This window comes from Aptenodytes patagonicus, chromosome 23 (genome assembly GCF_965638725.1).
Source record: "Aptenodytes patagonicus chromosome 23, bAptPat1.pri.cur, whole genome shotgun sequence".
NCBI classification, from domain to species: domain Eukaryota; kingdom Metazoa; phylum Chordata; class Aves; order Sphenisciformes; family Spheniscidae; genus Aptenodytes; species Aptenodytes patagonicus.
Window position 1 is genome coordinate 7,017,936 of NC_134971.1, and position 23,588 is coordinate 7,041,523.

At 45.9% G+C, this 23,588-nt stretch overlaps 1 protein-coding gene across 7 annotated transcripts in view; it reads left to right on the top strand.

Moving 5' to 3' along the window:
• Positions 1–23,588, top strand: part of ARHGAP32 (Rho GTPase activating protein 32) — a 256,290-nt gene that overhangs the window by 229,162 nt on the left and 3,540 nt on the right. For all 7 annotated transcript variants that reach the window (XM_076358639.1, XM_076358640.1, XM_076358637.1 and 4 more), the window contains 10 exons: positions 7,958–8,060; positions 11,265–11,409; positions 12,137–12,219; positions 14,710–14,817; positions 16,025–16,170; positions 18,435–18,636; positions 19,431–19,579; positions 20,491–20,565; positions 21,158–22,015; positions 22,672–23,579. In XM_076358639.1, the coding sequence (XP_076214754.1) occupies positions 7,958–8,060; positions 11,265–11,409; positions 12,137–12,219; positions 14,710–14,817; positions 16,025–16,170; positions 18,435–18,636; positions 19,431–19,579; positions 20,491–20,565; positions 21,158–22,015; positions 22,672–23,579 (2,777 nt within the window). The remainder of the gene's footprint in view (positions 1–7,957; positions 8,061–11,264; positions 11,410–12,136; positions 12,220–14,709; positions 14,818–16,024; positions 16,171–18,434; positions 18,637–19,430; positions 19,580–20,490; positions 20,566–21,157; positions 22,016–22,671; positions 23,580–23,588) is intronic.

Here is a 23,588-nt window from a genome sequence, read left to right on the forward strand (position 1 = left end):
GACAGCAGCCTATAGGTAGGGCGGACATGGTTTTCCATCAGTAAATTTTTTCCACTACTAGAAACTTTTAAAAGTTGTTTGTAAGCTGCACGCCATAGAGATACATTTAACTTTTTCTCCTCATTTGTAAAGGGGAGGATTTGACACATACTCTTACCGATCTGCCTTGCACGTTGGAGCCCAAACTGACCGCCTCTGTTCCTTATGATCCTTTATCATTTCCTGCTTGTTTTATGTTAAGCAGTGAAGAAATGCTGGCCTGTGTCAGCACTTTCACGTGCACCCGAGTCCGTGTTTGCCACGGCTCTGTGCACAGGCAGTGTAAACGGGGGACAAAAGGGGTTGTAAAGTTGCGTTCTGGGGCAGTAATTCAGCAGGGCTGTTGTGATTTGACAGCCCCTTTGAGCTCACAGGTAATATTAGCCGTACCCTTCCATTCATCCTGCCGTCCTGCTGCCTATTATTTCATTTGGCTGTCCCTCTTTTCAGGAGGTTGGCGAGATATCAAAACCTGTCAGCCTCAGACATACCAGAACCAGTTTCCTTTCAGTATTGCACAATTTATAGTAATTTTTTAATCAAAATCCATCTCCAAAGGACTTGGGCAATCAATGACCTAAGCTGTAGTCGAAGTCCTGGCCAGTGAGCTGGGAGCCGGGCGCTCGCGAGCTCAAACCCCATCTCTCACACACCTTTCGTGGCCTCGGGGAACTTGCTTGATATCTCCCCTTCCATCGCCACGCTTGTAAAACCAAACTAATAGTTCGTATCTGCCCCCAAGGTGCCACAAGGGTAAGTTTCTAATACTTGTGAAGTACTTGGAAGATTTAGAGCGTGATATAAATATTAAATAGTATTTATTCAAGCGTTAACACAGGTTGGCATGCTAGATCCAGAGTGGCGTTGTGCACGTCTGTATGAAATAAGTGAACTTACCTGTACGTATCCCCTATATTTATTTTGTTCCTTGGTTGGGTTTGCGTAATTTCATAAATCTAAACGTGTCAGCCATTTTGGAAACCGAACGGTGCTGAATTCACTTGTGTACATCGTGAAAAGACTGTGTGTTTTAGGTGCCTAAATGTTTCTTCCAAGCTGGTAGTATGTGCCTCTGCACCCACAAACCCGTGTAACGCAACAGATGGATCCAAAAGTGCAATAGCTGACCCAAATTGCAGATGAGCAGAGAATATTCCTCTTCCTGCAGATGTGTTCTCTGCTACACAAGCTCGTTCAACACGAGTTGATACTTTTAAAGGCCAATAGTTTTGAGCTATTTTGGGCAAATTTCCAAACATAACAGGCACTGTTATTGCTTCACCATCTGCCCTCTGAATTGCTGGGACTCAAGATTGTTGGGTACGGGGTTAGCACTACAAAGAGGTACATGGGGTCCCCGTGGAGAGTTACTTGTTTGGGGGAAGTAGTTGCGGAAAGGGAGAACAAGCTTTTGCAGCTAAGAGAGGCAATTTCTGTCTGCCCTTCTTTTTCACCCTGCCTGCAGCTGTGAGAAGAGAAATTCTTTATGCCTGAGTGACCCAGAGGACAGCGGGGAGTTGAAAATTAATTTGCATTTCGAAACACTACAGCTGTAGGGGGAACAAACACGAGCAATGTTGCAGTCCGTACAGGAATTGCTTGTGCTCTTATGCCTCCGCTCTTAACGAGGTGGATACTTCTTCCCCTCACAACTTACGTAAGTAAGTGTAATTGATCTAAACAGAAAAAAATAGCACACAGTCCAAATACCAATGTATCAGTAGTATCTTTATTCCATTTGTGGATAATTTGTATTAAAAAAAGCCAACTCCAGGTGGATACAGCCTGGGAGGTTACCAAGGCTCCAGCCTTTGATACAAGCGCAGTAAGGTGCCGCTTGCAGTCCTCAAGTGCAAAAATGCCCTAGCATAGGCATACCCACAACATCAAGAACGTTGCTGATATCGCAGGACTTGAAAAACGTGGTTATCTACCTTCCTAGCTTGATGCAACACAGTGGGATTTATGTTTCTCAGGCTTGAACTTTGCACTTTGTTTTTACACAGTTCCTGGGTAAGCTGCCATAAAAAAAAAAGTCCAGTCTTAAAAAGCAGAGTCCGGTGCCGGAGGCCGATTCCACAAACGGGCACTGCGTGGTATCTGCCCTTGGAGCCGACTCGTGTTTTACGGCCCCCTCTTCCATTATTGCACTTTCCCAAGTGCAAAAGTCACACTTTGGATAAAAAGTTGCATGTTACCAGGAAATAGCGCAGCTTGTGATAGCTGGCTCGGACTTTACTCAACTCGTCAACGGCATAAATAATTTTAATGTGGGTCACTTCTTGGAAATCAGGAAGAGAACATCTTGAAGGAAGTTTGCTGTTTGTTTGGTCTTGTACTTCTCTCTTACTCCTGGTGATTCAAACGAGAGGACACGGATTTAGGAGCGAGACAAAAGTCCTTAGAAGAGAATCTTTTAAAGTTTCATTCCCCCCCCGAATGTGCAGGGGGTGGTGGGGTCTGCGTGCTTATAAAAGGACACATGCAGGCGACTCGCTGGGTGGCAGGGAGCTCATACAGAACAACAAAAGGGAAATCTTTAACCTCTCTGCCCCATGCTGGTTTGCACCTTCTGTGTAACTTTCACTGTAAGGTGGAGGGAAGAGTTTCAGAAATGAGTAGTTTGAAATGAGGTTCCTAGAAAAACTTACGGTCTGAATTATTACAGGTTTTTACTGGAGGTTTTTTTTTTTTTTAGAAAATACTTGGACAGTTTTTTGCAAAATTGAGCTAAAAATAGGAAGAATGATTGGGGTAAAAGCAACTGTATTTCTTTGGGTGAGGATACTCATTGTTAGCTTTTTACGTAACCGTGCGTTAATATGGCAAAGGAGACGGGATTTATTGGGCTAATTTCAGATGTCTAGAATTTGTCAAGAGTCTCAGCTAGCCACGAAATCTCAACAGGGCAACGATGCAGTTCGCACCTTTTGTATGGTAGCGGGTGCTCTCGGGGCGCCCTGCCCTCTGCATGTGCCCATCCTTCCTCACTGTTTCTAAAGGCAGCCTGGACAAAGAAGAGTGAGCTGCCTTCTCCTAAACTTTATCTTGTGGCTGATTGATTGTTTAAATTTATACTCTTGCGGCTCAGAACACAGCCCTTAACCTTCTGTGATACTCCTTCACTCAGTTCTGTTCTTTTCCTATGCTTCCTAAGTATCGCTACAGGTACGTGATGGCCATGGTTATTACCTTTGTTTAGGCGGTGCAGAGTGGCGCTCAGGACAGTTTATTTAATTTTCCTTGTTCCTGCTGGGCTGCAGGTTTAGCTTTCCGCGTTTGTTTGCTGTGTGTGGAATTCAGCTGAGCCGCTGCATTTCAGCGTGCTATGGTCCGTTAACCAGCCAAAAGGCCTGGGCTTGTGCGGCAGTGCACCTTATTGCTGTAATACTGTGAAAACAACGCGGCTAGAGGGGAGCTTGATGGGAGGCCTCGTTCCCCAGGCTGAACAAATAGTTCTGATTCCAGTAACGTACTAAGAAAATTAAAAAAAATAAAAACAAAGCAAGCCTCCCAAAGCCCAGGGAGGGAACGTTACAAAACATTAAAAAGGAAAAAATAAAACCAAGATGATAGGGAAGGAAATGTGCCTGATTTCAAGATGAATCAAAATGTTCTTCAGAATGAAAACGATAAAACTTCTGCTTCCTCTTAATGGCAAAGAATTAACCAGTTAATGAGCCCTAGGAGATGCAATAAACCTTTCGAACCAGCTGAGAGATGCTCAGGAACGAGTTGAAAAAATTCCTTTAGCTGCTATGGTGATGAAATATGCTAGGGTCTCCTTTGTTGATGCGTCCACATTTCCAGCCTTTTGCGCTTTGTTTCCTGGAACTACCTGTTATTTGAGACAGCGACGGGAGGGAGGGAATGAGGGAAGGCGATTGATTTTGGAACGGGAGATGTGTACGGTGCTCAGATTCTCGCGAAGAGCGATGTTCAAATGTAGCACCTGCCAGTGGGTTTTAACAGGCTGCAGCTGAGTCAGTGACTTCACTGCAGAGAGATTATGTGGAGTCAGCGGTTGGAGACCGTATTGCTCAGAGAAGGAATAAAACCAAGAGTGAGTATTAGTACGCTGTTGTTACTTGCCTGGGAACATGGGACTGGAAAGGGCTGTGTGCTGGGTTTAATAAGCACAGACGCCAATTCTGGGCACAGGGGATTGTTGGGGCTGGAGGAATATACTGTGGGTTACCCTGTGCTTGTTCCCTCCTTGCGTCTTTCCCAAAGTGGCCTGCTCGTGGCGGTTGTCAGAAACCGGGTGCTGAGCCAGGTGGGCCTTTATGGCTGCTAACACAACAGCTGTTAATACAACCAGCGTCACCAAGGCTGGTTGTTACAACTGCAGGAAACCACAGTAATTAACTAACAGTAATACAATTTTAGTGTAGATGCTACTACATCCTATGAGAAGAAATCTCCCATCAGTTTCCCGCTGTGAGGCGGCTGAGATGCCTTTCTGATTCAGATCTGGTAGCTGGTTTGGGATCTAGAAGCCAAAATCAGGACGCGAACACTGAGAAGTTCGTCTCTGCAGCAGGGGAGGGATTTATGCAATAGGCAGAGATAGGTACCTGAAAAAGTCACAAAGTGATGTCAGAAGCCACCGTAGGTGGTGGTCTTGGCACACTTCACATTCGCAAAATTAAGTCTTAGCCTGTGCCGTCATCCTGCCATTCCATTCTGGTGGTAATAGATGCTATTCCCTCCATACGTGTGTATATGCATATATATAAAAATGTGTATTTCGCTAAAGGGCTTGGGATTCAAAGGGGAGAGGGAGGTTAAACACGCATGTAATTGTCAGGTGTCATCTTTGTTGAAAAATCAACTCACCATTCCAGCAAAGGGCCTTCAAGTATAATTATAGCCCTACTTGAATTTCAGTCACTTCTCCAACCATGCAGAATTCCCCCAAAATATCTGTGGTGCTGGCATGATATATTTAGCTTAAAGAACAGATCGTCCTGGTAACCAGATTAGGAACTGCGTAGAACAAGCCTGCTAGAATTTTTTCAGTGTGTATTAATTATTCTAACTGTGCCCAAGATCTTCCGTGACAAGTAAGTACTTCAGGAAGCGTGTCGTTGGTGCTGCATCCCTCACCTTCCCCTCTGTTCTCCCATGACCTGATTCACGTGGTCGCAACAGGTTGCTGCTCAGCTGAACTGGTACATAAATACCATTCTTACCATGCTGCTTGTTTACACAGCTAGATAAACCCCAGAAGGGTAAGGCCTTGGAGACACGCAGAGCCGGCTCCCTGTGGCACGGGCCTTCAGTTAGGCAGCGCGGGCGGGTGTCCTAGCGGTGTTCACGGTATGTAGATAAACAGGAGAGCTGTCTGTGTAGGCTCCCCCACGCGGTGTGTGCATCGCCCTTCTCAGACGGCGTCAGCTTCCCTGGTAGGAATTAGGCAGGCGGGGAATGTGCTATTTATTTGTTTGCTTATTTATTTATTTCAACGGGTGCTACTAATTTCAAGGGGACCCCTATTGAGATTCCAGTACGGACCGTTAAAGTCTTTGGGATTTTGCAGCTAAGCATTAGCAGATCTTGCCACGACACTTGAAAACTTGGGTAAACTCCTTTACCCAATCCTTTGCGACTCTCGTAGTCGGGCAGTTGGCAGAAGGAAGTGCCGCTGATGCAGTGCTGAGCCCAGCCTCCTCGCTCAGTTCACCGATGAGATTTGTGACCTCTCACCTTTTGTAATGGGTGCTGGTGGGGAGAGACGCACATGCGGGCATCTCGCATGGTCTTGCTTGGTTCTCAGTGAAACCAAAATGAGCGTGAGTCTAGTGCGTCTTGCAAGCTAGGGTGCTCTCTTTTCTCACAGAAGAAAAGACACCGCTAACTGTGTCAGCATCTAAAGCCTTGTCCTTTGCCTTCGCTGCAATGGATGGTGCTGTTCTCATCTCTGCTTTGCTGCACCGATTTATACCTGGGTGACGCTTGTCTCCTAACGCTGTAGTGCAATGCAAAACATATTTTAGCCCTTTAGGCAACTGCCCGAGTATGATATAACTCCTTCCCTGTCCACTTAAAGCCTTAAAAAGTTTCCTCTTCAAGAGGTGTTGAGTCTTTCTGCGTAAAGGGGTAAGTGTTGTCCTCCAAAAACGTTTTTTGAAACATTAGGGCCATCTGTTCCGCCTGCTCGGTGCTCAGACACGTCGCTTACGGTGTTGTGGATGGCCGATGCGCATTTTACCAACATGCTCCCCAAATGTGTGTTCGCTCAGCGGTGAGAAGCTGTTGCTTATCCTGGCTTAGATGTCCAAATGTGTGTCTGGTTGATTCCTAATGCCAACAATTGTGGTGCTACTCTGAGCTCGCAAGGCTGCGAGAGGTACCTTTAGCTTCAGAGCGGATGCTGAGGTTTCCTTCTGCAAATGTCTTCTGGCTGCACTAGTGGAAGTTGACATTTCCATTGCAGCCACAGGGGAGAGCAGGAGCTGATCACCTCTGCTGGTTTTCCTTCCCCCCCCAAAAGCAGCACTTGGTTTCCAAGGCTCTTTCTATGCCATTGCTTAACGTACAAGGGCTCTGCTTGCCCCAAAGTCTGCACCTTGCTTTGGAAACTGGGGTGAGATGCTGTAAATGCCTAGTAGCGTAATACTAGAGTCTGACTGACTCAGTTTTGACTGTCTCTTGGTATCTTTGAGTATCGCAGGTCCAGGGCCTAATCTACTGTAGCTGAGCCTGCGAGATTGACGTGCCACGCGGATTTACAGGTTTTGTTCTGTCCAGTGCTCGAGTGCAGAGCAGATGTGCCCTTAGCCCAGGATGCGCCTGCTGACTTCCAGGGAACCACTGAAAATGAGTCTTTTCTCTAGCTGTGTGTTTGTCGCAAGCCGGAAAAAAAGCAGTGAAGCGGCTGGGGAGGGGAAAGCACAGAGCATCTAAGTTCAGTAGCGCTTAGGAGAACTGACTGGCAGATGGCACTTGCTGCTTGATATAAGGGGATTTGCCACATGACCTGTTCAGAATCTGTGTCACATGGCAAATTGATCAGACCTGGCATCCAATGTAAGAATAAATCTAGATCATCGCAGGAGCTGTAGCAAAAAGGTGGCTTGCAGAGGAATCCACAAGGATCAGAGTTTTTTCCATGAAGATTTGCTGATGCTCACAAGAGCTCAATCCTAACTTTCTTTCTGTGTTCAGGGCAGTTTTATCTCCCTTTTATAAATAAAAAGTAGTTTGCTCCTCCTTAAGCTTACGAGGATGGACAGATAGCTCCGGCAGTGGATGCTGCATGAGGCTGAGAAGTCAACTGGAAGGAATCGGCTGGTGAAGCGGCTTGAATGTTCACTTGACACCTAATTATATCCTCTGGGCTTATTTTTTCCATTTTGTCATACCCCGGTCTGTCCGCAATTTCTGTGAGCGTGCGGTATGTTGTGTAGCTATCTAAATCCAGTCACGCTCCGGTAGACACTGGGGATGAAATTATCAGTTGTAACAACTCTCCTGGCCCTGGTGCAGAAAGTAGCATCTCCTTAATGTTTATATTTGCTTAAACCAAGCAGTATAGGTTAATCCTGTATAGATTTGAAAACGAAGGAAGTCTTTAGCCAAAGAGATTGTATTTACTCAATTTTATAGCTCTTCTGGAATGGAATTTAACACCACAGTTCTTGTGGGAGTTGTGATGGGACCTGCCCTGTCTCTGCTTGACCAGAATTGACTTTTTTCAACCCAATTTGTATCCTGGCATTTCTTTAAAGCAAGGAACACCTCTGACCAGTTTCCACACCAACTCCTCAAGTTAAATTTCTCACAGGCTTTCTCCTCTAAGGAAGAACTAAAGCAGTAGCCCAGCTGGGCTTAGTTTGTAGCAGCTGACGAGACCACAGCCTGAACTAGGACTTTATTAAACACACTCAACTAACCAACAACACTTGTTCTTTAGTCCCCCAGGTCCTCAAGAGCTGCACTGAATTCATTGAGAAACATGGCATTGTGGATGGAATATATCGTCTGTCTGGGATTGCGTCCAACATCCAGAAACTACGGTAAGGGCGCTGTGTTTGACAGACCTGTCTGCACGGGACGAATGAGGCACGCGCTAGGTTCAAAGGCTGTGCTGTCAGAAGCCTGCACTGTGGCAGTTGCGGGGCAGACTGTTCCAGCAGCTCCGATGCGGGTGTGCAGTCGGTGCTCGATGGATGGTGCGCTAGGTTTGCCACCGTTTTGGAGCAACACGGGGTTGTTCAGTAGAACTCATTTTGCAGGAAGTTTTCCTTCAGGATAGAGTTATCAGAAGGCTCTGGTGTCACTGTGCTGTCACATTTCATTCCCGTTTCCTCTTGCTCCCGGAGCCCTTTTGAGCAGCTGATATTTCTCCGTGCTGCTTTGGACTCCTGACATATTAGCGATTGGTAACATGCAAAGAATACTTGCGTAATTCTTGGTGGGTGGCATTGCCACGCTGCGCGGCTGTGCAGGGAAAGGCTAGGTGTGTTAGGAGCCGTTCTCATTGCGGTAAATGGTCTTTATCCTTCTGTGAGGCTGTTTTCCCCCCCATCATTTGGTATGCATTTTTCTGTTGTGAAGGGGCTGAGGGAACCTAGTGGGATGTGACTAATTCCAGTGCTGATCCTAGGCCCACGGCCTCACAGAGGCAACAAAGGGGTATTTTCCATATGAAGGATATCCTTTTTGTACCAGCTACTCCCAAGTTCAATGGACAGGTTTGAGCCGGTACAGTTACTGTACAAACCTTTGTATGGATGGGCTTATTCTGGTTCAGCTTAATCCCGTTTCTCATCACAGCAAGTGCCATTTTAAAAACCTGCTCCCGAGGCTTTGATACGCAGGCTCCAAAGACTCCGATTGTAGCTGCTGCCCACAGCAGTCTTGGCTGAATAAAATGTTTGCCCTCGCTTCAGTTACATCCCTTTAATTGCCCACTTTGACTTGTGCTGGACCATCTTTCTAATCGCTGCCCTAGTCCATTTTTTCCCTTTGTGTTGCCAAGACCATTTTCCCCTTCCCTGTTTTACAAAGGTGCTTTAAAAATGGTTTTCTAAAACTTCAATGGCGTAATTCCCCGGTACAGTACAGAGACTGAAGTGACAGCCTATTTTTCAATTTTCTGAGATGTTCCAAAGACAAAAGGGAAGGGAGTACAAGGCATAACTTGTAAACACTGTCCCTGTTGTTCATCTACATCACTACAGATTTTCCTAAGTGTTTGATTAATGTAGGACACATTGCATTGCTGTGGTTTCCAGCTATATAAACAGATCATTAGGCTTATTTCAAAGCTAGGGCTGCAGTATCCTTATAAATGAGTCACTGTTCTTAAGTTTCACATAGAAGAATTGGATCTCCCGGATTTAAAGGGCTTTTTGGTTGGAGAGAAAGTTAGAGAATTTATTCCACATGGGAGATTTACTCCAGGACAGAGGTTGGCTCTGCAGTAGCGCAGTAGCTGCCTTTTATTTGGCTGGTAGGCAAAACAGAGCGAGTGTTGAGGTGGTATGTGTCCCCCTGTATCCTGGCTCTGGTGGGTTTTTGAGAGACTGTGAGGTTGTATTCTTCTACTAAAAAAAATATAAAAATCTTCCTTTGGGGTCAAAAGAAATAACATGTAGTTCTCAAAACAGCCAGTGCAGAGAGAAAAAAGGCTGAACGTAGGGCTTCCCTTTCTTCACTCCATATTCTGCTTCTGCGGGGATAGGTCTCTGACACGGCATGAGATTTATTCCTAGGGAAAATATACCGGAGTACCAGGAGTTCAGCAGGATACGGCCAGAGAATTTCAGCCAAGGCTGAGTATATTTCTGTGGGGTGGGTTGGTGTCTTTCCCTGATCTCCCTTCTGAGCTCCCTCATCTTCTGTGGAGCCAAGTGCAGGAAACGAGTTTCTCTCCCAGATATGAGTGAGTGAGTGATGAGTCAGAACGTGCCTGTGGGAGCAGTATATACTGAACACTGAGGATTGGGGCAGAGACCTTTATTTCCTCCTTCTGTGCTGTCTTTGGGATGAGGAACTGGGGTGGACTGTTCACCCTCTTGTTTGAAGAAGTAGAGACCTCTTCTGCCCCCCAGTCTGGCGTAGTATAAAAGTAAGTGGCTTCCCTCAGGCAGCCTTCATGTCTGGGAGAAGGAAGGAGCTCCTTCCTGATCTTGTAAGGGATGTACGGTTGACCGCTGCAGTTACAAATACGCCTGGTGCCTTGGACGCGGGTGCAAACTGGGTCTGTCCTGTAGGCAGAGAGAGGCGAGCTCAGTGTTTGAGCTGTGCTGAAGGCATGTTTCATCTATCTATCTCCTGTGTTACAAATTGCCTGGCTTGGACAGGGGGAGAAGCCAGGGATGTTGCCACCAAGCCCCCAACATTGTTGTGGTTGTAGTGTAGACAGGATGACTCCCCGCGTCGATGATAAGCAGTTTTGGTTTACAGCTTAAAGACCGTTGTAGGGAAACCGAGCTTCAGCTGGAGCAGCCGTGTTCTCGGAGCTCCCTGTGGCCTGACTCACCACGCTAGTCCCTGCAAATCTGTCCTGCTAATTTGAAACAGCACTTTCCATGCACATACATGAGCAGCGAGCCAGCCCTCGGCCTTCTAAGCTCAGCTTTTATTTCATGAACATTTGTGATTTTGGTTTTGCTCTCTCTGAAAACCAAGGGAATGCTCAAGCGTTTTCTTCATGTGGTTCCTGGCTCTCTTCACCCTGTAGCAGAGGGCGTGCTCAGCTCACCAGCTTGTCCCCGAGGAATTTCTGCACACACTAGTTTCCATGTGCAGCAGCTGCTGATGGCGCTGCTGTTTTATCATTTCAATTTCCAGGCCTTTGAAATGCAAAGGGACAGCAGCTTTCATTCAGACCTGTGGGCACTCCTCCTCCGGGCAGCTCCCAGTCACAGCCCTTGGGAGTTAAATATTCAGATTGTCTCCATGGTCTTGGAAGACATTCTCTGGAGACTTCGTGAAAGGCCCTGTTGCAGGAAAAGGGATTGCAGACTAGCCAATCAGTTGTAAAACTAATTGAAAATGCCTTATGAGAAGAAGAGGAAAAAAAAAAGTCTCATTTTGGAAAAATCCAGTCTAGCAGCACCACAACCATGGGTCGTGTGGCTTTGGTGACTAAGTATGTATTTTTTCCTGTAAATCAGGAAACCCTTGCTTTTCTTGACTGTAATTTGCGCTGGGTTTTATTTTCATTCCTCTTTTTCAAACCCCTTTGCCCATTTTTCTGTTCTCATTTCCAGCCACGAGTTTGACTCCGAGCAGATTCCTGACTTGACAAAGGATATTTACATCCAAGACATTCACTGCGTGGGCTCCCTCTGCAAGCTGTACTTCCGTGAACTCCCAAACCCTCTGCTGACCTATCAACTCTACGAGAAGTTCTCAGTAAGTATGAGGCAATGCCTTTCACTTTCCACTTCAGCGTGACTTCATCCACAACGGGTCGAAGAGAGAAATACTGAAAAGGATCCGGCAGCACCTGTCTCCCACATGCCTTTCTTTGTCTCACTTCTGCCTAAGTTGGGGTTTTTAGAGAGATCAGAAGCACATATCTCCAAAATTACCAGCCTAACACCAATCCGCTTTGTGCCACCCGCACACCAAATTCCCGCTGCTGGTAGCACCCCGCCATTTCAAAAGCGCAGCAGTGCCCCGGGTTTGAGGTCCCTTTTCTGTTTCCCCCTTAGGTTTACTCACACGTGCCTTTGGCCCCCATGCCACACCCTAATGATTCCACTTTTGGGGCCCTGGCAGAAGGTTATTGGGACGCTACCAATGCTTTGCAAGAATTCCCCCATCGTTTGCCATTCCCCAATGATTTCTCAAACAGGAGTGGGATTAGAAGCAAATGCTACTTGGAGCTGAACGCCCTCTGCAAGGAATTGCTTTGTACAATTAAGCTATAAAGTGGCCCAGATCTCGATTTACTTGGCCTTTCTCACATTATCTGTGTGCCGGTCTGTCCCCGAGAGACAGACGCCTCTCCGAAGGTAGAGAAGAACAACAAAATCCGCCTCGCTACTGAAGAACAGTACATTGGCCACGTGGTTCAAGGTGCTGTGGCAGGTATCTGGTCTTACTTGCAGCTAAATCCCTTCCTGCCTTGTTCCAGGACGCTGTTTCTGCGGCTACAGATGAAGAACGGTTGGTTAAAATCCACGATGTCATCCAACAGCTGCCCCCTCCTCACTACAGGTTAGTGCAGCCTTTACTCTGGTTATAGCTCGGCATTTTATTATTGCTAGCGTTTCAGGAGTGAAATGATACGATTCCAGTTTTCCCTGGATAAGCCGCACTGTGCCTCTGTCTATTAAAATGGTTTATGGCTATATAAAGTTGATTTATATTTTAATTAGCTCATGACCAGACAAACACTATATACTTTGCATAGTCTTATTTGACTTCCTTGGAAACTACATAGAGGAGGCAAATACAAGCTTCTTGTATCAGAAGAGGCTGGTATCACTAAGGAAATAGTTTTATTGGGGGGGGGGGGGGGCGGGCACAATACCAGCTCTAGGAATCACAATTAAAAAAAGGGAAATGTAGCCCAAAAATTGGTTCAGGCCTTCAGTTTAATTTGGTCAAGTGTATTTTGTCTCAGATTCCCCCCCCCCAGCAATAATAGTAACTAGCAAATTATAACTATGCTCTAGTAGAATAACTAATTATAATACGGTGTTTAAAAATCACCAGCTAATTATAATAATATATTCAAATCTAATTAATACTAATAACTAAAAGTGATGAGTCTTGACTAAGTATAACAACACGTTAATGGTCATAGGCATTAAAAATTATGGCAGGGTATGGTAAATAGGCATCAGACTAAAAAGCGTGGTGATTGGTATTAATAACAGTATAATACTGTATGTTAATGATTCTTTAAATAGTATTAATAACTAATTATGTATTCTAGTTATGTATTGTAATTGGTATAAATAGCTGATTACAATGTCTGTTGAAAGAGTTATTTAAATATCAATAACTATTATGAGTAGCCGGACCAGGTGTGATGCGGTGTCCTGAGTGGTTTAGATGACCATTTATAGTGTATGCAGATGGCTATTTGGCTATTAATATCGGATCATAATGCCGTTTATTATTCTAATGTATGTTAATTTGTAGAACCAGTTATGATTCTGCACCCTGAGTGGCCAGCTGTAATGCATGAGGATAGTTATTTAGATATTGAGAACTCTTTGATAACTATTCATAATAATTTGTTAATAACATTTTAATATTAATTATTATAATGTATGGGGATTAGGTGGACAATTGCAATGCTGTGCCTGAGTGGTATAACTCATTATATAGTATTTGAATATCAATAACTTATTATATATCATAATTAGTCTTAACTAATTAGAATGGTTAACTAATGTGTTACAAGCTATCGATGTGTGCTACTTGCTCTTTCAATAAATAATTAGTGTAATAGCTGGTACTTTGTATTAACTAAGTGTAATATTTTATTTATGTTAATTAAGGGGGCAAGGCCTTCTCAGAAATAAACTCAGCTCCTTTGTCTAATGTTCTCGGGTGCATTCCACCTCTTCCCTAAAATGACTCTTATTTTATGGGGGTAACAAACTTGTCCAACTTGGAGATTGCGATGCCTGCGTGTGGCTTAGTCTTAGACCGGAGAGGGGGTGTGGGAGACACCCCGCTGTAAAGTGATGTAGATGGATGGAGCCGCTGCTCTCCTCCTTTCCTGAGGTTTGCGTGGAAAAGGAAAACAACACTTTCGTTTTCTGCTACTCTGCCATGGGAAGATCCATGCAGGTAACCCAGCCTTTGGCAGGGCGGTGCAGATGTCCGTCGTTTTGCTTCCACCCACAACCATCCGTCTTCACTTCAGGCCTTGGCCGGTTGTGTAATTTTGAGCCCCAAAGCCCCCCATTCTGCTCCCCCCCCCCCAGAATAGGATATGCAGCAAGACAGACCTGAGCCAGGGCTGCTGCCAAGCAACAGCACTGAGGAGGCTACATCAGCATTTTCATTACCACCTCGTGCTCGGGGTAGCAGTAGTGTTTAATAGTAAAAAAAAAATGTATTTCATTTTTTTTAAATAAACAGAAGCCTCTGAAGTTTAACCTTGTATCTGCCTTATATACCTATAGGGAGCCTGTAGCCAATAATTTCTTAAGTAGAACTCGGATACAATTTGCTGGTTTTCAATATCCTGGGGTGTCTAAGTAAATGCTGCCCCCCCTTACCAAGATTAACATTCAACATCCTTTCCCACCCCCATCTAACGAGCACTGCAGTGCTATCACATACAGTGCAAAGGGTGTACTTCTGTTGCACTGTGTTACAGTAAAGCAGCCAAGCGATGGCTTTCCAGGGCGCTCCGCTTCTAGGTCCTGCTGTGCTGGTGGCATTTAGATTATTGCCATCCACCGCAGTGTTTGCTGGATCCAGCCCTTGGACTGAGAGCAGATGCTTTGACCGTCTTTTCACAGAGCCTGGACAAATCAGGAGAGACTCCCCCCTTGCCCCACCCCGGCGTAATTATTTGCTAAAGACAGCTTTACCATCAGTCTTAGGGTACACAGTTCAACGTGTTTTTTTTCTGCAAGCTGTCAAACCAAAAGAAAATAATGAACTGGGGTTTTTGTTTTGTAAATTGCAGCATGGCTTTGCTCATTGGTGCTGAACATTTGCCTACCTCCTGTTTTCCAGGACACTGGAGTTCCTAATGAGACACTTAGCTCGTCTAGCTGATTACTGCTCCATCACAAATATGCACACTAAGAACTTGGCAATCGTCTGGGCTCCAAATCTCCTAAGGTACTATCTTTATTTTTCCCATTTCTATACAAGACAAGTTTTTATATTTATAAAAGAGACAGATACCTGTTCTCCAGAAAATCGTAACTTTCAGCAGTTGAGGAAGAGATCTTCCTTTCTTCTATCCAATGTGCTCTTCTCCTCCTGTAAAATTCCTAACGGGAAGTTATTCTAAGCAGGGGCTCGAGACCAGCTGGCGAGCTCCTGAACTAGGGATGTAAAATAGCCCCCCGGAGAGAACACCCCAGTGTTACTCTGTCTCATCACAATGCGATTCCACAGACTGCAGGTCAAGTAGCGGCAAGGAAGGATTGCCCCACCCCTCCTTTCTAGATGATAATTTCCCCTCTCCTGGTTAGATGAGACCAGCGTGTCCTTGATCATCCAGGAAAATTTGTTCCCATTGTGTAAGTCTCTAGAGTCTAATTTGACAGCTTTTAGCTGCAAAAATTCAAACTTACAGAAATTATCTTGGATAAATCTGTCCCCTAAAATTTGTTTTGAAGGTGTGTAATAGGGTGGTTTAAAATTAATGGTGTAATTTAAAAATTTTGCTTTAAAAGGAGAAAAAAAAAGTCACCCTGGCCTCTATTGTATTGATTTCTGGACCGCTTTTGTTACCGACCTGAGAAATCCGAGTCATAGATTCCCCTGGGTGCAGTTAATGAGAGTAAAGCTCTTTTCTCCTTTCTGGCAATTCACCCACAAGCAGTCAAATGATCTCTTGTTTGAGTTTGCTTTTGTGAATATTGGGGTACTTGCCGAGCAGGATCGGTTGGAGACATTCCCCTTGCTAGAGGGAAAAATCACATTAGAAGGCCACAGTGAGCTTTGTACGATGCCACTGCATTAAACTGCCGCCATTCGCAGTATCTGGAAATACGTTAACAAAAAGCTCCCCGCTTTGCGCGTGCAGTTCGTTTACCTAGATCAGGACCTGCCACACACTCCTTTTCCCTTTAGACCCAGCGTTCCTCTTGCCATTTCAGTAAGACTCAAACCCAACATCTGGATATACATCACTAGCCAGTATGATCACTTGTGTAATGCTTTGATGAGATTTAATCACCGAACTGCCCCTAAAGTCTCGTCTGCCTGAGCAACCAGGCACAATAGCTCAAGACATGCCGAAGCTTTACCCAAAAGGAGCGCATCTTCCCATGTTCTTCTGGCTGTTCGCATTTCATTTAATCCGCCTTTTCTTCAGATCAAAGCAGATCGAGTCCGCCTGCTTCAGTGGAACAGCTGCCTTCATGGAGGTGCGAATCCAGTCAGTAGTCGTGGAATTCATCTTGAACCACGTGGACGTCCTCTTCAGTTCCAAACTCAGCTCAGTCATACGAGATGGAGCCGGTGCGTGTCTTCCTCCACTAGCTTTACCTTGATCAAAAAAGGTAGCAGACAGTTAACGGGTATCCGAGCCTCCCCTGGGACAGTGGAAATATGTTTTTACTATAACCTAGAGGACACATTTCCAGGGTTGTGATGTTAGAACCTGGCAAATATAGCCTGGTTTTAGAAATTACCGTCAGTACCTTTCTTAGAAGGCAAGGATGCTCTACAGAAGTGCACTTCTTAACATTTGGCTGCTACTTTTATGTCCTAGCACTGGGAAGTTGTAAGGAATCTCTTAAGTCTTTGTCCCCCCTGCTCCCTCCCCTTCTTTTTAAAACCATCATCATCAACGCTCCTGCATGCTTATCCATTTGAGCTGTCTCGCAGCACAACACAATGCATGATCTGCCTACCCTTATCAGCACCTTAGAACACAAGTAGAAATGAACCAATTCAAAGAAAGCCCTCTCTGCTCAGTAATGTTGACACTAAGAAACTTAGTCTTGCTCTCAACAGGGAATATTTTGACATCTGCTGTCCTGGTTATTTCTTCTGCATAGTCTGCATGGGTTAATTAGCAGGGCCATCCAGCCCCATGGCTCAGTCTGCGCTGGCCTTACAGCTATTGCCCAGTTCTCTGCTTGTGTTGCCGATTTGTGGCTTTAGGATGAGGAATGAACTGCGACGCATTTGTGCCCAACCCTGGAGCACTTGAAACATCATTCAGCCTTGGAACCCACACATTCCCTTGAGTAACTACTAAGGCCATAAGTAGACCTGTTCCATCGAAAACGAGCAGAGTTGCACCAGGAAGAAAGTTTACTCTGTATGTTAGATCAACAAACGTGGATACCACAAGCTATTATTACTCCTAAGCAGCATTAAGCACGTACCATCTGCTTTGGTAACCTGCCCTTCCGATGAAGCGTGCACAGTCAGTGCAGTTACCACCACCTGTGGAGTACAGAGAGCTGCTGTTTTTCCAGTATATTTGCTGCTCCCCGCTTTTAAACAAGCCCTACCTCTACTTCGGATAGCAGAGTTGCTCCGAGTCCAGCTTTTGTTCCTACTGGAAGGCAATTTTAAGTCAATAGGAGCCAGAGGTTAGCTTGGCTGAACAGTAATAGCCCACAGCAGGCTGAGCTCTGCCAGGGGAAGATAAGCACACTAAGAATCCAAGCCAAATGATTATCCAGGCTTAGAATGGACCATGTAAATTCAGCTAATTGTTTAATGACTTGGTCGTTTGCATTCAGTGTGCTTTGACACAAAACTGGCGGGGAGGAGGGTCAGGCTATTTCACAGTGTATCAGCTAAGCGCAGGAATACTGTGCTACAGCAAGGCTCCTCAGCGCACCTCTGTTTTTGAGGGCGGCTTCTGGCCCGTACCCGCCCATAAGAGGTGAAAGTGGTATTCCCAAGTCTGCTTTAAGCCATTCCGGGTAAGGCTATTGCAAAGACCGCTGGAACCCAAACTGCATCCAAGGTAGCATATATAGCTGACAAACACACATGAGACTGCACACACAAGAGCTGTGATGCTAAAAGGATGTTGATGTGAAGGGATGACATGCTTCCCCCCCAACCCCTTAACTCCTGTGAGAATAACCATATAAACACTTGCACAATAAGCAATGTCAAACAAAAGACAGCTGCTCGTACAAGAGGCTCCTTGTGCTCCTCTGTAGCAGTCTCCTCTACACTGCAAGCTGACTTAACAGATCCTAGCAGCAGGAGGCAACATCAACTACTTTTACAAAAACTTAAACATTCATCTCCAAAAACAAGCACAAGCTGTAAAAAAGGCCAAGGGCAAGACACACAGCTAGATTCTGTTTACTATGTCCATCTGCGCATTAGTTTGTAGCAACTTAAGTCACACATGGCATTTCCTGTTGCACCACGAGGTGGAACCTGGCTGGGAATGACTGAAGCCAAGCGTTCCGAGAAGAAAAACCATCACTTTCTACTCAGACTTTTGCATGCAGATGAAGCTTAAGTAAAGTATGTCAGTGAAGGTTTCTAACCTACCTGCTTCCCTCTGCCTTCCCCCCCCCCCCCTTTTCAAAACACACTAAGCTGCCCTCATAATTGAGATTTTTTTTCTTTTTTGTCATAAACATACCTCTGACAAAATGGTTATTTTGACCACATCTTTCAGTGGCTGGGATAACAAAGCTTTAGAAAAAACACAGCACCTCCCTAGACACACAGACCCAGAGCTTTGATCTCCGTACTGCTGTTTTCTGATTCTCCGGGTTGCCTGTGGTTCTCCCTTACAGGGCACAGTTCTTTATCACGGCCCAAGTCTCTGTTGGTGTCCTCTCCTTCCACAAAGCTGCTCACGCTGGAGGAGGCACAGGCACGGACACAAGCCCAGATCAACTCTCCCATCGTGGCAGACAGCAAATACATAGAAGTGGGAGAAGGCCCTGCAGCTTTACAGGGGAAATTCCACACGGTCATAGACTTTCCATCCGAAAGGTAGAGATGAGTTTCCTTTCCAGCATGTGTCATAACTGGGGTTTTTTTTTGATTACAGCAAAAGCTTGCCAATATTGACTTACGCTAGTCGTATATAAAGTATTGTGGCCAGTTCTCCACCTGCTTTGGACTCTGTGAGGATTCAGCTTACATCAATCGTCTGGTGGACTTAGTTTAGCCCTGTAACTTCTGTGCCACTCCCTCCCCTCCTTTTTAGCAGAGTTATCATTAAATGTATGAAGCCATGTTGTATGTGATGCATATAGATGCCTGTACTAGTCACGCAGACAGAAATGTAAACAGGGTAAACGCCTGGAAACGTTGGGGTTTTCCAGATTTCGGGACTAATTGCCTGTAACAAATCCAGGTTCCCCTCAAAGCGGAGCAGTTGGATAGACTTGATGATGCTAGAAATTAAGTACGGCAGCGGGAGGAGACGAATGTGATTTTACAGCACGAGCGAGAGATGCTTTTGAATACCTTTTATGGCTGCACAGTTCCTCAGAGAGCTGGTGCATCTGCCAGCTAAATAAAAGCCATCCCTTAGCTGCTGTACTGTACCAGTATGGAGCCTTTGCTCACCTGCATTGCACCCGCTTTGCATAGTTGGGTGGAATTTACCCAGCAAGACTTTAGGGCTGAGCTGTAAGAATGCAAACATCCTCAGCTCTTTAAGAGAGACCGAGTTTCTAAGCTTTGTTTCAGCAGAAACCAGATAGTGCTAATAACCAACCAGTAGCAGGAACTAAATGCAGCTTCCCCCTCCAACGATTTGCTCTGTTTTCTCACTCCAGAAAACGACCGCCCAGCAAGATGAAGAAATCGCCAGTTGGCAGTTGGCGTTCCTTCTTCAACCTGGGAAAATCATCGTCATCTGTGTCCAAACGCAAACTGCAGCGCAATCCCAGTGAGCCCTCGGAAATGAAAGCCATAGCCCTGGCAGGTAAGGGTGCAAATCCAGCTTCCAAAAACCTGGGGTTTTCAGCAAAGCAGAATTCACATTTACAGTGTGCTTCTATCTCCTTCTAGCGTTCAAGCCATGCATAACATCTTCAGTTAACTGCTGTTTTTCCTAAATGGATCTTGCATTAGCTCAAGAGCCAAACCTGCTAGAGCGCACGCTCCTCCAACGCTTTTCTCAGAGTAGTTTTTGAAAGACAATATATGGGCACCGCTGTAATAAGTCTCAGCATAATTCCTTCTGATGCTCTTATTATGAAACAAGAATGCAGTTCTGGCTCCCTTTGCTGCTCTCAAAAGACACAATTAAACTAGGTGAAGGAACTTTTCCACAAACACATTCACCCCAAAAGCTATACCAGCGTAACTAGAGAAGGCATCCAACAACCTTTTGTAGCCACATCCAGCGTATGTAGACTCTGAATTTTCAGCCCTTTCCAAATTTAAAAATAGCAACAATATGTTTTTGTGGTAAAACACACCACAAATCCCTAAACATGGGCCAGTGAGGACTTTTATCCCGTCTCCTCCCTGGTGCCATTTTCAAATTATAACCCTATAGTCTTCAGAATAATAAACATATTATATGAATGTCCTTTAAGACTGGCTGAAAGGGACCTCTGTAGGCCAGTCTCCCGTGCAAAACAGGACTACCTCTGTCTTAGACAGTAAAGCGTATTAACAGTCGATCGGGATAAAGGTTTTATTTAAGGGCTTTGGAGTAAAAACAAAACCAAAAAAACCCAGCCCCAAAACAAAAAAGCACAACCATTACTCTCAGAACACTGGCGCTGTTGCTAGAAACCCATTTGTTTTTTTCTGCCACCATTACATAGCCAAATAGAAACCACTTTTGTAATTCAGCTTCTCACTGTCTCGGTTGCATTTCCTTAGGTGGACGAGGAGACAGCGGGACTCTTCGCTCAGCTAAAAGCGAAGAATCGCTTACCTCTCTACATGCTGTTGATGGTAAGACAAAATTGTACCTGCACTTTTAATGCATGTGGATTAAAAAAGGCAGTTTGACATCACTGACTGCAGATACTCAACAAAGCTGATTTTCCACCCCTCCGGTAAAAGCTGGACTTGCTAATTAATGAAGCAGCTTACCGCTGCCCGACACAGATGGGTGTCACAGAGAAATGCTCTTCAGGTCTTGTCTTTCCTTCCAAGGTAAAAAAGGCAAGCCTCCCGCTTTTGTAGAGCCGGCACCCCTTACATTCATTCTTTGCCATCTCCCTCTTTCTGTTCTAAGGTGGAAAAGACGGCATCGGGAAGGAAAATGCTTTCTGAGAGCGCCTTAGGTCTACAGCACACTTAAAACTAGTTTTGCTTTTGCAAACAGCTTCGTTTCAGACTAAATTGGACCTGACAACTGCTGTAAAAGAGTTTGAGCAAACGTAATTAACACTTACTGCTAACTACATTACTTTTGTGTTTAGAGTTCACCAGGTGAGCCTCTTGCACACCGCCTTAAGACTACTTTTAAACCAACACCGAACCATCTCCTCCTGGACAGTAAGGTTTTGACGCTAATCCATATGTATCTACTCGTTCCTAGGTGAATCTAAACTGTTTCGACCCAGAAGACCTAGGTCCAGTAGCGACGCATTGTCTGCTTCCTTCAATGGAGAGCTCTTAGGAAACATGAATCGCTGCAATTCTTACGACAACCTTCCCCACGACAACGACAGTGATGGGGACGAGGGGCTCATCCACGTTCCTGCCCTGATTTCTCCTCGATCTGCTGAGGATGTGGACCTGAGCCCACCGGATATCGGAGTCGCTAGCCTGGATTTTGACCCAATGTCTTTTCAGTGCAGCCCGCCCCAAGCAGAGTCTGAGTGCCTGGATAGCAGTACCTCCCTGCTGGAGTCAGTTGGCATAAATAAGGAGAAGCCAAGCCTACTAAAGAAGGATTTAGAATCAGGCAGCCAGTCCCAGACACCAGGCAGTGCCACGAGCTCTGAGCCAGTCTCCCCTTTCCAAGAGAAGATGAGTCCCTTCTTTACTCTGGACCTGAGCCCGGCCGAAGAGAAGGCCTGCAAACCCCATGCCTTCTCACCCAAGATGGGGCGAAAGCCCATCAAATCTCCGCCGCTGACTACATCAGAACCTGTCTCCTTCGCACTGCCCAGCCGCATGTCAGAAGCGATTGGAGGAGTGCCCGTCACATCCAGAAACTCCTCTGCTTCCAGCTGGAGCAAAGGGATTGGCATCACTGATATCACAAACAGGTCCCCAACCCAGATGTCCTTGCCCCTGAAAAACAGTGAAACAGGAGCAGGGGAAGGAGCCCACCAAGAGCTACAGCATGCCCAGCTAGTGGCTGCTGGCAAACCAGAGTTGCCAGAAGAAGGGGAGAGACCAATGTCAAGCAGTCAGAATAAGACTGTACCCACTGGACACACACAGCCAGGTACAGTGCATTTTCCTCCATTCTTTCTTTAAGTTCCAAAGGGGACCTGCTCTCAGAAACGTCCTCCTCTGCGTGCCTTTTAGGAGAGGGGATTGCCCGTCAGTTCTGATCACAAGTGTCTTGCAGGGCTGCGCAGATCAGTAAGGTCTTAACCTCTGCCTTCTCCCTACATCACGCAATCTCAGATAATTTTCCATAATACTTTGTATACCACTTTTTTTTTTCCTCCCCATCCTGTCATACGTGAAAATCTATAGCATGTCCTTCTAAATCATTTCAGCCAATAGACCATCTAAGACTTTTTTTTTTTAAATTAAAAGTCTGCCAACACTCGAAGAAGGGACCTTTTCGCCTAAAACCTTATGATCAAAATTGTGTAAGGGTATCTCATTCTCTGCTACCTACTTCCTACCTCTCTAGAAATGCAAGAGGAGCCTTTAGACAATCTCTTGTGTTTTTTCCTTTTTGCGATGAACTGCTGTGCTATTGAGCAGTGTTTGCGTGTGAGACAGAAGATACAGTGTTTCACATCAGAAGGAATTGCCACTGTGAAAGTGTGGAAAGCATCTATTTTTTTATGATAGTCATTAAGGTTAGGTCACTCTCCTTATTGGGTAACATAAAATCACTCTCTCTCTCAATTTTCCCCCCATTAGGAGCAGTTGCCCTCGACTCCCCCCAGGATCCTGTTCCCGTCAGTTCTGTGTCTCTTATCCCTCCTCCTCCTCCGAAAAATGCAGCGCGCATGCTAGCCCTAGCGTTAGCCGAGTCCGCACAGCAAGCATCCGCTCAGTCTCAGAAAAGGCCAGGAGATGCTCATTCTGAAAGCACAAATTACGGAGAGACTGAAGCTGGCACAGCTCTAGAAAAGCTCCATCTCTCTGCTGGTGCTCCAGACAAGCTCCACCTGTATACCGGTCTGCCCGAGAACCGACTTCACTTCCAGACTGGTGCACCAGTAGAGCAGGATTTCCAAGGTAGCAGCACACCCGGGGAGCAGAACCACCCACCAGGTGCACCTGGAAGCCGGGACCCCCCATCTCTCCACACTGGCATGCCTGGGGACATGCCTGGTAGCAGAGATGCAGAGCAGGAGCAGTCCAGCTTCCATCCTGGTAAACCGGGGGACAAAGATCACTTCCCCTCCCATGCTGGGGACTGGGAGCACACACACCACCATACTCCAGGTGCACTGCCTGACTGGGAACCACCCACAACAGACTTGTCTGTAGATAAGCCCCACCTCCGTGCATGCATGTCTGGGGACAAGCACCACATTCCTATCTGCACAGCTGATGACAAACTTCAGTCTCCTCCTGCCATAACTGCTGGGGAGAAAAGCACCCCGGCTTCAGCGCCGTATTTAGCAACCATCCAGCCAACAGCAACTGAGCCTAACCGTGGGCCAGCAGGTCCAGCCACAACTCAGGCAGACGTCACCGCTGCAGCTGCGCAGCGCACACCCGCAACCAGCCAGCCCGCCCCGCCGCAGAGGCAAGATCACCAGTCAGCAATGGGACAAGTGCCAGCAGCCTCCGCAAAAGCATCGAGTAGTTCCAGTCAGGTACGTGGA